Source organism: Cotesia typhae, unplaced genomic scaffold (assembly GCF_013202065.1).
Source record: "Cotesia typhae breed Kobodo isofemale line unplaced genomic scaffold, CoteBio_Ctyphae contig_4, whole genome shotgun sequence".
Taxonomy (NCBI): domain Eukaryota; kingdom Metazoa; phylum Arthropoda; class Insecta; order Hymenoptera; family Braconidae; genus Cotesia; species Cotesia typhae.
In genome coordinates, this window is record NW_027423748.1 from 6,932,404 (window position 1) to 6,948,252 (window position 15,849).

At 26.6% G+C, this 15,849-nt stretch overlaps 1 protein-coding gene across 1 annotated transcript in view; it reads right to left on the reverse strand.

Annotated features, from left to right (window-relative positions):
- The window catches only part of Cv-c (RhoGTPase activating protein), a 90,443-nt gene that overhangs the window by 39,513 nt on the left and 35,081 nt on the right, over window positions 1-15,849 (reverse strand). Inside the window, exon 8 of the mRNA XM_074243123.1 lies at window positions 14,023-14,062. Coding sequence (XP_074099224.1) covers window positions 14,023-14,062 — 40 coding nt within the window. The remainder of the gene's footprint in view (window positions 1-14,022; window positions 14,063-15,849) is intronic.

The following is a 15,849-nucleotide window of genomic DNA, read 5'->3' on the forward strand; positions in this document are numbered from 1 at the left end:
CTCCAGAAACATAATTAAGAAATTACCTTATATCTTGTGACGTATTGACATTTTTAAAAATATAAGCTCATCCTGATGTTACACTCATCAAGACCTTTCATTTGAATACCCACATGCATTTTTGATATATTTTTCATATATACAAATATATAAAATATATAAATATATGAAAAATTGATGTGGGTACTCAAATGAAAGCTCTTGACGAGTGTAACATCGGAATGAGCTTATATCTTTAAAAATGTAAATAGTTAAGAAATTACGAGTTGCTAGTTACATTAATTTTACTAATAAATATTCTTGCCATAAATATTATGTTGATATAACTTAAATCGGTCGAAAAATGTCAAATTTACAAGGAAATTTGTGAAAAAATAATTGGGAGGTTGAATCGACTTAGAGTCAATGATGCGACGTCAAAGGATCCTGGTTCGATCCCCGAGCGTGACTATTTATTTTTTCCAAAAAATTAATTGTGAATTTTTGTATGATTTATGGTTTGATAAATTAATAGAAGCTCAGAAAAAGTTGATTTTTATTATTATTTAATTTAACCTCTTTGCCGAGCAGAGCGAACTCGGAACTTATTGTTTCCTTTCATCAATACGTAATTCGATGAGTGTATTTAACATCAAAGGAAATTCAAATGTAACGGAAATAGCTGGTTTAAATACATTTAGTATTTTTAAGGCCAGTAATCGAAACCTTTGGTATAAAAGCGCAGTTGTATTTGTTTGCATTATTTAATGTAGATGTAGACGTATTTTGTTGAAGTATTATTGAAGTATTATATGTATTTATGCGCCCTCGGGACAAAGAATCGAGATGCATCAATATTTATCTGCGTCATCTTTATGACGTCTATTGGCATATTATTGTTGGGCCGATCTGATAAACATTTAATGGTCTAATGTGGTTATTGATAAATAATAAATCACAAATAATAATAGGAGACGTACTGAGTAAATATGTGAAATTAAATTAGCTATTTTTTGTGGAGAAAAATTAATTAAAAAAAAAAAAAGCAAATCATTGTTCGATTTGTTTTACTTTGTGAAAGAATATATCTTTCTTTATTTTTCATTGATTCAGGGGAAAAGAAAATAATAAAACTAAAAATAACAAATACCATACAGCTGCATAATTATCAAATTTAAAAATTGTCTGTTTACCCCAAGTGACCTACTTTCCCTATTTTTCTTTGTATCGTAAGTGAGAATTTGTAAACAGAAACATAAAAAGTATAACTCTTTAAAAGATGATTCAATTTGCCCCAGTCCCAGTATTCTATATAAAATTCTTACGAATTTATTTTTTCTCAGGATTATTCATTAGAAAAAATTTAATTTAACGATTACGAAACTTTATAAAATATTATTACGATAAATTTAAAGTTTACAAAAACTGTTTGACCTATAAAACTGTCGCGGATTTTCTAGTTCAAAAACATCATTATTTTAAAGCAATTTATTTTTTTCTTAAAAAAAAAAAAATTCGTGAGGATTGATATATAATTTTTTTCTCACGTTTTTTGTGTGTATAAATTTAAGACTCGAGTAAATAATAATATTTACCGAAAATAATATACTTAAAATGCAAATAAAGTGGTGAATTCAATTTCGTAATTAAATACTTATTTTTTTTATTTTTATCGACAATGAATCGCGGTACAGCATAAAATAAAATAAAATAAGATAAAATAAAATAAACAAGACCGAAAATACAAATATGCATCGACAAACTATATAATTAGTTAAACCATATAATTCTGATAATTATGGTAATCATTGTACAGAAAAGCACCGGATGCGTCGAAGGTAAACAAGATTTTACGATACGCCTTTAATTTTTCGTCACTGATTATTAAAACAAAGTACTCCAATTTATCTCGATCAATTATATTATTATAACTATTATTTAAATTTTAAATATTAAAAAACATTTCCGTGTTTACATTAGATCGAAGTTTAAAAATAATCTTATTACTGTCTCGTGTCTTGACAATCGCCAAATATATAATCATGTATCCCTACCGCGAAGCGTTTATCAGCCGGCAAAAATAAAAGTACCGGCTCTTCTCGTCCACATCACAGTGTGTTGAAACATAAAATGATTCTTACGATGGCAATAAAATGTTAACTCTGCATGTGTGAGGGTGTGAGAGTCTTTTTCCATTCCCTCAACTCGGAAACAAAATACCGACAGACTCTGGATGTAAATAACTGGAGAAGCTCTGGCTCGCTACTTACTTTGAGTATGAAAAATCGGGTGGGTTATGTTCGCGGATAGTTTTGTTGTGTACGCGTAAAAAAAATAGTTGTTTCTTTTTCATTACACATTTCAGCGTCAAGGAAAATCGTTTTACAGAATAATAAATGAAATAACAAAAATAGGCGAGAAAGAGGAAAGAGGCGCCAGCCGTTGCATAAACAGTATTCATAAATTATTCCCAACATGTAAGTAAATGTATATGTATGAATATATAAGTATGATATTACTAATAAATAACTATTTACTGAGATTAAACGTACAAACAATTGAAAAAGTATGATTTAAGTTCTAAACAAAATTATCCTCCAGCCTGTAAGTTTAGACGGAATGCACTTTTGAGCGAGGGCATCAATTTTTATGAGCTAACATTTTGACATTTATCCTCATACTTAACATCTTGAACGTGACAAATGTCAGCTTTCACGTTTTATGATCAACTCTCAAGATTGCAGTGTTTTGTTAGCTCGTAAACTGAAACATGTTTTCTTGAATTTTTTTCCGAATTTTTTTTTTTTTTTTAAGCTTCGCCGTAAATTATTTTAATGACTTTAAAATTTCATAGATTGACCTATTTTATCTAATCGGATAGTTATCGAACATCTGTTCGAGGAATTTAATAAAAGTGAAAAGTATATCCTTTAAGAATTCATCCTTCAATACTTTCAACGTTGAATGAAAATGAATCAACTATTCAAGGATAAATATGTAAAGATGCCTTTATTGAAGAAAGAACCAGTGGAAATGATAGAGAGCATTGGAAACTTTTATATGACAGTCTGCAAATTTACTTGCTCTATATTATTTATTAAATGTTCATACTTTGATATTTACATATTCATAAATATTACTTACGGATATTCGATACTAAAATTTTAGTAATTATCGATACTAAAATAGGATACCCTATTTTATATCAAATTGGTATTTTTAAATTCCGTTCAATAATTTTAACTCGACAAATTTTTTAAATAAAAGTCTTAAAATTTTTTTTTTTAGATAAAATAAACTTGAGAAATTTCCAGCAAAGTTGTTTAAAAAAAACCTCAATATTTTATGGTTTTATTCTTGTAATTTAATAGAAATGTTACGTAAATAAGCTGACATTAATTGAGGAGGAAAATTTACAAGAGTTCTTTTCAACAGCTAAGAACTTTTTTTTTTTTTAATTATATTTCTATCGATTTTTTTTTTTTTTTTTTTTAAATGTAATTTGCAGTTTCTATTAAAAAACTTGTATTTTCGTTAACTCAATAATAATTTAATAATTAAAAGGAACTTTGAACTTTAAATTGTTGATGAAAAAAATTTTTTTAGAAAAAAACAAATATTTTTTATAACCAGCTAACATTAATGATTTTTTATTTGATGGAAAAAAAATTATTACAATCAATAATTGGTTTTTTTTTTTTTTTTTTTTTTTTTATACTGCGAGATATTCTCTGTGCAACTACATATTTTTTTTTTTACTTCTCCGATATTTAAAATTGTATTACTCGAGAGAGGTGTTACCTCGATAATACTGTCAGGATTTTAATTTCATTTTTAATTAAAAACCTGAAACTTGAAGACGCAATAAGATTAAATAATAAAATTATTTAAAAGAATTACGCAAGGAGATAAACTCGTAGAAATAATAGTTAACTTAAATATGGGGTATGAATAGAGTGATTTGTTGATTGAATAAATAAATCCACCGGAGAACAATGAATGAGAGTATTAACACCAGGGGAATATATAAATATATGTGTGTTGTGTGTTACAATATGCCTTTTGAGAGAATTGATGGTAAATCGTGGAGGAAGCTTGGCAACCGATTTCAAATCGGGCGCCTGCCGGTTTATATTCTAATCTATTACGAGCACTCCAGGGGCTCCACAAATAAATCCACGGGTCCGCGGGCAAACTGATCGCCCCGTAAATATCGCCCACGTCCACAACACAGCCGTTTAACAAAAAATAAAAAAGGTGAAATCAAGAACAATTAAAAAAAGGATTAAATAATAAAAGCTTGATATGAGAGAAGCTTGGGGATCGGAGCATGCTATGGGATAACATCAAGCTACTATATGAGCACGTCATCGGATCGCACGTATGCCACGCAGGTTTCAGAGCGGGATGATCGACGGCTGCCGTGCAACCGTAAATATCACTAATTCATCATAAAAAAAAATTACATTTTTAATAATAACAGTTTTTTTATGAAACTGGAGAATTTTTTAGGTAAAAATTGACTTAAAATTTTTTTCTAAATTAAAGTTGCAAACTTCGATAAAAAATTTGATTAAATTGTCTAAGAATTTAATTTTTTAATTTTAATAACTTTTTATCAAACTGTAAATAATTTTCGTTGTAAGAATTGTCCAAAAATTTTCAATAGAAAAATTTTTTTAAGCGGTAAAAAAAATTTCAAAAGTAGAATTTTAAATTTCAATAAAAAATTTATGCCGTCGCTCAAAAAATATTTTAAGAAATTAAATACCGTATAAAATTCAATTTTTAAACTATTGACATTCAAAATTTTTAATAAAAATGACTTTTATAACAACAAAGATCATAAATTTTTCACATTACAGAATAACTCTTTACTTTTCACGATCGAGAGTGACAAAAAAATCAATATTAGAAATTTCTATAAATTAAAAATAAATAAGGATAAGGAAAGCTGGGCAGTAATCGATTAATTGGGACACGATAGGTTGTTAAAGTGAATAGACGACGCTATCAAGTTGTTGATGGATATCAATCAAGGCCTCATTAATATTATCCTTATCGAGTTTAACGTGAATGGCCCATTAGACAGCTAATACCTTCTTATAAATCTAAACAGCTGAACTCAGCTACACTGGTTAATCCTTGCTGGTTAGTTTAAGTGTGGCCTACTGATGCCAATAAATACACATATGCGTATTAGTATACTTATATTATACACGAATACCAAACAGAAGACCACAAGAAATGTCGTAGGACGAGTATTACAAAGAAAGTAAATTTACTAGTCGTTCTCCTAAAAATAAAACAGCAATTGAGATTCAAAAGTTAATACACTCATAGGTATTAAATATATAAAATACACATTTAAATCCTTTTACTTTTGAGCCAGCGTAATACTATAATCTCTTTACAACTAATTGTATCAGACTTTAAGTGAGCTAAGTCTGTAAAAGGTTTTATTTTGCCTCGATTATGTCATTCTGTAGCAACTTTTGTCCTCGTTCTTCAATATTATTCAGTACAATATTACAATAAAAAAAAAAAAAAAAAAAAAAAAAAAAAAAAATTAGCCGCAATTTAAATTTTATTAAAGTCACTCCAAGCTTTTTATATCAAAATTTTTCTGTTTATTTTACGGTAGTATAAAAATTTTTTGCATAAATTTATTTACAAATCCAAATTGGTTTTATTTATTGTAAACAAAAATATTTATTCACGCGTTTTTTAATATAAAAAATAAAAAATGCTGACTCGTTTAAAATAACAGGCAGATAAAATTTTGCAAAATAATGAAAAATTGAAAAAAATAAAAAAATTGATCGAGTAGTTTGTTATTTACTTAATAGAATTTTTGAATTTATTGAATATTGCAGAGCTTTAATTGGCATCGAGAATACAACATCCTCGGAAATGCAAAAGTGGTATTCAAAGTAAGCCAGGCTGAACAAAATCACTCGTCGAAGGACTCAGTCAACCGTTGCTTTCAGTATTGTTTGAGAAACAATTAAACTTCTATACAACAAAAACTACCTACTCACTCTGTATAATATATAATATATATATATATAACATTTTATAATTCAAATTCTATGAAATATAAAATATAAAATATAAAAGCTAACGGCCGCCCCGGTCTTCATTTGATAAAATCTATTTCACATGTAATTTGAATTCATTGAAATAGTCCTCCTCACTGTCCTTCAAAAATTCATTCATACGTCACATTCTATTCTATAAAATTGAACAAAATGTAGCAACAATAAAAAGAGTAATCAAATGATAAGGTCAATTTGTGCTCTTGAAAAATTTTATTTTGAGAGTGAGAATTATTTATTTATAACTTATAACTTATATCTGTATAGTCTGTAGCGTCATAAATCAAGATGCACGTGAGAATTTGCAGCTGATGTCATTGAATATGATGCGACAGAATAAGTTATAAAATTTATTTTCATTTTCATTTTATTGAATTACATGTTTAGAGAATTTTATTGTACTGAGATGCTACATTTATTTTTTTTTGTTTTACTGCGATCCGACGTAGCCCGCAAGGAGACCGCAGCCAAGATCAATTCAATGGCTGTATATAAAATAATAATAATAATAATAATAATAATAATAATAATAATAATAATAATAATAATAATAATAAATACTAGTAGGATAGTTAGTTATAAGTTATAAGTACAAGTGTCGACTTGTTTTCTCGTTTTCATCTCCCTCGACACATACAGATGTCCACTTGACATTGTACGAACACTAGATCGCAATACCTAGAGTACTCGATCGCTCCATTAGCGTCGGCGTCATTTGAAACGTAAAAAAGAAAAAAAAAAAAACACCTCAAGACTCCCTTCGAGGTGACACGGTGGCATGTAAGTATCTCGCCTCTTCATTTCATTAAACCTCGAGTCATGTTTCTTACACAACGCCTCGGTTTGTGGTTTCATTCTGGGCACTTTTTATTTTTACTTTCGATACACTACCCCTGTACTTGATAAGCGCCAGTATTTTTAATTGTATTGACATTTGCTGACTGTCAATCTTTTTTTATTTTTAAATATTGATTGTTCATATTCATTTTTTATTTGTTTCAACAAAATTTATTATTCGAACTTCTATTATGAATACATATTTTCAAAGGGTTTAATTAACTGCGGTAATTGAATAATTAAAAATTCAATTACATCAACTCTACAATGCAGATCGTAATTTATTAACTGTGAATTGCATTCAATAAATATTCAATTAATTTTTGTTGTTACAAATGTTAAATGACACTTTTTGGATTTAATTACCGAAATTATCTTGGAAAAATGAGAAATGTCAAAGTAATATTTATTAAACATTCTCATTTAATTTTCTATAGATCAATTACTCATTAAATAAATTAGTTATTATTCTCGAACAAATAATTATTTGTAAAAAAATAAATCTCAGGTCAAAATTTTGATCTAGAATTATTTTCACAGGTATTTTTGCAATTTAAAAATATCTCAGAAAAATTTTTTTAATTATTATTATTATTATTTCTATTTCGAAAAAAATAAAAATTATTGACTCGAGCATGAATTTTCTTGGCTCAAGAAAATATTAAGGAAGACTAAAAATTTCTTGGACGAATTCAAATTTTCTTGAGCCAAGAAAATTTGTTTTTGTTTCAAAATAAATTTGGTCTTCCTAAAAATTTTTTTGGCGCTTGAAATTATTTTTTTCAACAAAAATTAAATAAAAAATGTTTTTTCATAAAGAAAATTTTTCACGAAAATTTAAGTTTATTTGAAATAAATATAAAATTTATATTTTAATTGTACCTGCAATTTTTCTCTCACGCATACGCCGCCATAAAGCTTCTGCTTTTCGCATCGGCCAATTTTCCACTTTAGCGCTGAAGCTCCGAAAAAATTTGTACTCCTTAAATGAAGACATTCTTCGAGAACTAATTCCCGATGTGTCTTCAATGTTAGCTGATGGCGCAGGTGATGCACGGGATTTTATATCTTCCGTCGACATTTTTAATTTATTTGTTATTTCAAATATACAGTCAAATAAATAATCACTGGCTTATTTTTTAAATGTTTAAATAATTTTTTTAATTAAATTATTTATATCATTGTTCATCGTTGTATCACAGATTATATGGCATCATTTATCCGAATTAATACTGACTATAATCAATAATTAAAATAAAAATAAAAAATATTATTGACCATGAAACGTAACGAACTAGTTAATTAAATATTTTTTATTAATTGAGAAAAATTAGTTGCGAAAATGAAATTTGTGGGAAGGAAAAAATTTAATAAAAACGACAAAAAATTATCGTATAACTTTGGTAAGTATGTGAGAAACTAATAAGCTCGTATCGCATATTAATGCGCGGGATTTAATGAACGACCGAGCGGGCAGATGGGTTACGCTAATTATAGTTACAATTTTATGTATGAATATTTGTAAGTAAATTAATAATGAGAATAATGTTTTAATAATTTTCATCATAAACTTTTCAATTGCAATTTAAAATTTATCTTGACATTTAATTAATTAATTTTGTAACTTTTACAGTGATGAAGTTTGTGGTAAATAATCGATCAATTTTAAATCAAGTCAACAATCACCGTTGATGTAATAATGACACTTTTGACTATTGACTATTGTTCTGTAAAATGAAACTCGAAATTGAATTAACGGTAATTTATTTTTATTGCCGACACTTTTGACGATTATTAAATTTAGCGATTTGGTATTTCGTATTCCGCTCTTTTAGTGTCAAGCCAGAGAATATAAAAAAGTATTAAATAAAAAGATTACACGAATAGGCACTGTCTTATCAGGAAGTCGCGCTTGTTGAATTTTTATGCCCCAGTTATGTGAACGCAATGATAAATAGCACAAATTTTACAGTGTAAATTATTACAGTGTGTGTCGATTTTTTAAATAAAAATTTCATGTTTGAGAGTTGTAATTAATTCAATGTAAATGAAAAATTAAAAATTCAAGTATTTGTAATTAATGCTTTCTCATTTATGATAACTCGAGATTTATTGCTATAAATATTTGAAGCTTATTTATTGTAGATAACTTGTGATTTATTATGTACTAAACCACCTGTAATATTTTGTGTCAAGGTTTGTATCTAGTTTAGCGCAAATAATTGAATAATTAATTTAATTAATTAATACACGTTCAATAATGATTTAATAAAGATAATTACATTTTTTTTGATCGTATAAGGTTAATAAATTTTCAATAATTCCTTTTTTTTTTTTCTAATAAAAAAATTACTTAATTTATTCGTATGGGTTGATGATTTATTTGTGCTATAATAAATTGTAAAGAATATTTTTAATGAAATTTTTATTTATTTTTGAAGCACCGTGTTATAAAAAGCTTTATTTTGTCAAGTGTTCTTTCTTCATGTAATAAGAGATCAAACGATTTTTGATGAATGTATAAGCAAGCTTGGTAATAAAAGTATAAATAATTTTGAAGAAACAATTTAGTATTAAAAATTAATCAAAAGATCGTCGGTAAATTATAATTGTTTAAAATTATTTTGTGGTTAAAAAATTAAAATTTTTTTATTTTCTGGTTCAAAAATTTTTCATTTGTATAAAAAATTAAATAAATAAGTCTTCATGAAGTTATTTATAGCTCTAAATAATTTTTTCCCAGGAATTATTATTGTATTGTGAATTAAATATGTAAATTAAATGATAAATAAATAAATGAATGAATAATTCAAAGTATAAAAATAAACTGATGAAAAATGACAATATTAATAAATCCTAAAGCATAAATAATATTACTTGGTAAGTACCAACAGAAAACTAAGTACATAAGTGTATTAAGTGCATAGAGTAAATTTTCTGACAAGATTAAATACTTGAATAATTAACTTTGCTTAATACTCCATTTAATGTAGGTTATTTCCATTGCTATACAAATTACAACTATTTATCATTGTACTTTTATAATGATAATAATAATAATAAAATAAAACGAAGAAATATCTTCTAATGTTCGATGATAAATTGAATTTAAATAAGTTATTGTCATTAAGCACTTGATTTAAAATAAGTTAAATAGAGAAGGTGTTTTGTGTGTTGAGTGTGAAACGTCTGTAGTTGTGACGGTCCGTCTATTAGAAAATAGCAATTTAACTACTGGAACTAGTGTTATTCAACGTTTACTCGAATTAATGGCGCTCTAAGTGAAAGCAATAACAAGGAGCAACATCAATATACACAAAAGCTGAGAGAAATTATTTATTACAATGAGTGAAATGGAAAAACTCGAAAGTTTTCAACTCAGTTATTGTTATTAATATTTAAGGTATAAAAATCAAATAGAATTTTAGCCTCAAAAGAGATGATTCCGCTTACAAAAGTTTAGTTTTTAAACTACCTAAAGAAAATGGAAAAAAAAATACGTCTAAAAATAAAAGTAATTTATAAAATATCTTTCACTTAAAGAATAATAGACCCGAGGCTACCGTTTTTTTATTTTTTTACTCTAAAATTATTTTATTTCGCTCAATGATTTCTTCACCTCGAATTAAGTTAAGTACTTTGATGTGATACTTTTCAGACCTTATACAATATATAATTAAACAACTTTTTTTTATCTTCCTCTTTTATTATTTTATTTATTTTTGAACCTTTCACTTAATTTAATAATATTCAACAAATTCACGAAAATAATTATTATATTGCGTAATTTTTTTTTTATTTCAAATTACCGTCATGAAATTGTTTAATTGCATTTATAAAAAAAAAAAAAAAAAATAGCGGTGATTATTTTTATTTCTTTTCAATAAATAAGTGATTGGAAATAGAAAATCACTCTGAAAAATCACATCACGTCTCGCGGATAATGTTAAAGTTAAAATAAAAATGTAGATTGAGTTTTAAAATGAATTAAAGTAATGGAATAATAATTGATGGGATTAAAGTATAAATCAAAGGTTTAATTACATGGTCGGGCGATAAAATGTGGATTTTAATAATAATTAAAAATCAGCGGACGTATCGCGTGAATGCTACGTATAAACTGCGGGACTATCCGACGACGGTTGTGATAGCGGCGGTACGGAGGAAACTCAAAGCCTCCTCGTTGAATACCGAAGCGCATGGAGAATCCAGGCGCAGGCGTCTCAATAGCTTTTTGTCTTAAACACACCTGGGTGTCATCGTCAAAGGATACAACACACTGGTTATGTCTTTATTGACCGAATTTAAACCATTCACTTTCATATTTATAATTAACGCTATAATAATTATTACTCATTATTATTTTAGCTTTTATCTTACATTTTTTATAAAACATTACATTATTTATTAATATCTTTATTAATTCATTTAACATAAATAATATTTTGCTACCCACTCTAATTGCCAGAATTAATTACAACCCTCAAAATTTTACCTCGTCTTACGCAATTAAGCTACAGCTTGAAATTTAAAATTCCTCTTTAAGGGTTGTCTTCTTTTCATTTGAAAAATCTTTCTGAGATTTTTATCCATTTATTCTCTATAATTTTTTTTTTTTGTAAAATATTTTCTTGACTTTTTACACGGAAAGAACAAGATAACATTGGATATCATCCTAGATTATATTGAGTGAAAAAAAAATTTCAGATAGTAGCTGGTATTATCGAGATTATAATGAGTATAATCCAGATTGCAATGAGTATAATCCATATATCACCCAGTATAATCTGGATTTTTCTAACTACTATCAGAAATTTTTTTTCACCACAGATGTCACTGAGTATTATCTAGGATGATATCCAGTGTCATCTTGTTCTTTCCGTGTAATTCCAACTTCAAATAGATACAAATTAAATCTTTTATTATCGAACTGAAAAATAAAAATTACTTTGATTCAAAAAAAGTTTTTCTTTTTAATTATTTGTTAAAATCTCAGCAACGCATTTTTAATTTTCAAATGAACAACTGCTTTATTATTTTTTTTCAATAAAAAAAAATGAATAATTCAATCAATAAAAAAATATTTATGAAAGCTTTTGATGCGTAGATTTTTTCACTTTTAAAAAATTATCTCGATTTGATCAACGGGGAAAACCCTATTGACATTTAGAAGATTATAATTCTTCTAGCTTCAAGATCATGACTCAAAATATCTTGGAAAAACCATAAATTGTCAAGGTTATAAGTTTTAAATTTACAGAAAAAATTTCAAGGTCAAAACTATGATCTATATAATTAAAAATAAGTAATTGGGTTTATTTAATTAAATTTTGGATCACTAGAAAGATCAAGACTTAAATTTGAATTTTTTCATGGTATTATTTTTTGGACGATAATTAATATTAATATCAAAATTTTTGGAGTAGTTTCAAATAGTTCCTATGAATTTGTACCGTCACATCTTTAATTAAATTATTCATAATTAATTTAATGACAGCGATAGTATTTCCAAAATTTATTTCAAAGATTGAATAAAAAAATCCGGACAAAGAAATAATATAAGTAGAATTATATATATATATATATATATATATATATATATATATATATATATATATATATATATATATATATATATATATATATATATATATATATTAAAAGATGTTTAGCTTTTATGATTCAGGCTGTATATCAATATCAAAAGATTTCAATAAAGATCTGTGCTATAAGTACCAACTTAAATTTTATGACCTTTTTATACTATCAACTAAATTTTTTCTACAATGTAACGTTTTATTAAGTTGTAATAAATATTTTGACAATATGCCACTCAGTCTTTCAATTGAATAATAACGTCACAGTACTTTTTTCTTTCTCAAGGATAATTATCTATGAAATTAATTGTACACGGATGATATAAATCTTAATGCTGCAAAGGACAGTCTCAAAGAAAAAAAATATGATGTCATTTAAAATATCACAGCAGTAATTACTCAAAATATTGAATTTTAGTTTCTTCAAAAAAAAAAAAAAAAAACTTTAATTAGTTTGTTATTCTCAAAAGTTAATCAAAGTTTTGAAATGAACTATTTATTTAAAATTAACTTTTAATTAACATTTATATCTTCAATACTGCTACGTTTTGACTTTCGGTAATAATGTTAAGAACGTTTGATTACTAAGAGTGAATCTAATTAGATTTCATGAAAGTAATTAAGTTTGGTAAGAGATATTATTTTTTGAGCAATTTTGTGTGTAAAATATTAAAACAAAATTAAAGTCCAGAGATTTAAATTTCTGTAAAACTAACTCGATCTTTTGTACAAGTATTTTTGTAAAAAAATATAAAGTTATTTCCTGAGCTTTGAAAAGTAAGTACATAATAAATAAAAAATCTGAGATATTCTAGTGAAAAGAAATGCATTGTTGTCCCCATTTCTTCTTCGGCCTTCCCCCATACAGATTTTTATAGAATAGGGATAAATTTAAACACAGTATAGCTCAAAAATAATTTATGTTAAGTATAATGGCATATGCTAATTTAAAATCGTGTTAGAATAACCAAGTGGTCGGGTCGCATCAAACTGTATCACTACTGTGTACGCTAATGTGTGTAATAATGTTGTGTTGTGTAGCAGCTTTTACTCGCCACGTGCAAGGAAGTTATATTGCATAATGCCAAGTCAATGTCCGTGAATATTTAAAGCTTTAAGTATATTACAAGACCTCTATTTTTAATTTTAAAACTTTTATTTTATCGTAGTTAAGTAATTCGCAATTATAACTTAAAAATTGGACACTCAATTTCCGTGTTTTTTTATTTTATATCTCGAGTTATGCGTCACTGGTATCATTTTGACCTTTAAAGAAATGTCTATGCATTATAAAATGAACAAACAAATAAAATGTAACTCATTTTTTTTATTGCTAACGCGAAATATAGAATCTAGGATGGATTAAATCAAATAACGCGTATAGTAGAATTGAAATTGCAATTTTAAATTTAAAATCTTTTTTTTTTTTATAAACAAAATATATTTTATTCCTTTTATAGAACGCGGAATAAATAATACTCTTGTAATTTTAAATAAATTAAATTACTCACCAGATAGCTGGTAGTCGGGCTGGAAGTGAAGCGGCGGGATCTGTAAAATAAAGCAAATTAAACTGATAAATCTCTTTGAAGCTGTTACGAATAAAAGTACGTGAAAAATAGTAACTTCATTTTAACTAACGTAACGTAATACAATATTTATCGTTAAAATTTAGCGGCGGATTTTACACAGAGTTAAAATATTAATGCTGTTACTCTAGACTTTGAAGATATTGAATTATGACCTTTAGTAGTTTCCCGATTTTTTTTTTTTTTTTTTTTTTTTTTCCATTCCTCCCGCTTGCTATTATTATGGTTATATTAATATTTATTTTTATTCATATTTTTTCCTTTGTATTTAGATATTAAAAAAAAGTAACCAAGGCCACAGTGTGTCCCTAAATATAACCAGTTAATCGATAGCTTCAGAAATAGGTTACACTTTCAATGTTATATACCCGTGTGTCGCACACTAGATTAAATTACTCAAACGTTTATAAAGTTCTTCTTTGACTCAAATCCTACTTACTGTCAATCCAATGCGAATTATCGTCAATTTACAATTGTATTCAATATATATGTTATAATTTTTTTTCAGTAATTAAAATTTTTTTACATTATTTTAATTATTTAAATTAATTTTATCTAAAAATTTATTAAAAAACTTTTTAAAAATTTTCATAGACTAATATCTTGAAAATTTTCTTGCAATTGAAAAAAAATTATTATTACATAATTAAGTTAATAACTTTAATTAAACTTTGATAAATTTTTAATCAAAAATTAAAAAAAAAAAAAAATTTTGTATCAAAAATTTCTAAAAAAAAAAAAAAAAAATTTTCCATTTATTTTTAAAACTAAAAATTATTCGATAAAATTGTTTAAAAATATTTACCAAATATTATTTTTTCATCAGAGCTTTTTTTAACAAATAAAGAACACAAACACTGTTAAAATTGAATATTTTGTTCGGCAAAATCACTTAGAATATTATTTAAATAAATAAACAAAAAAAAAAAAGTAACTTCAACAATATGCGATTGAAAGTTTAATAATTAAAGCCATTTGTTTGATGGACACTCGATTAGTAAACTCAGGTTATAGAATGTTATCGGAGGGTCGCGGGATGCCAACCGATTAATGTGCGACACAGCTCACTGATCGATTCGCTTTGATCGCTCACCTACACGTCTGTTTGTGAGCGTTTATCCCTTTATTACAACACAGTACTACTACCACGAGTGATATATACCAAAGTGAGAATTTAAAGCACACAAACACAGAGAGGTGTGAATAGACGTAGCAAAGTGTTACTACAGTGGCGAGTACTCAACACGAAAAGAGAATACTTGTACTTATTATATGTGTAGTGGGTTGTACTAGTTGCCTCGTAATCTGTATTTCTCCGGACATCCGGTCATGCATACGTCAAAGGGTGGTCAGTGTGTTGGCACTTGATTGATACCTTGTATATTTTAGTTTTCTTTCAATGGTCAGCTCGGCAAAGACCAACAAAACTTAACTTGCACACACATGGGATAGATAGTTGATGGCAACATGTGTGGGATTTCGATCGAAATTTATTCAAGGTTAATATTAAACTCTCTGTATAAATAAATCATTGAGGTTTAGTTACGATAAAAACCAGATTTAAATCTCTATCATGTTTACTGTTTATCGATGATAAAATAAATAAAATAAAATAAATACAAGGAGAGTATAAGTATATAAGTACGTTAGAAAATTAGCGATCGTGTATGTAAACCAAGTATGGAGTAAAGATTGTAGACGGTGTGTCTTGCAAGTTAAATACAAATACCCGCATTTGCAACGGGCAAC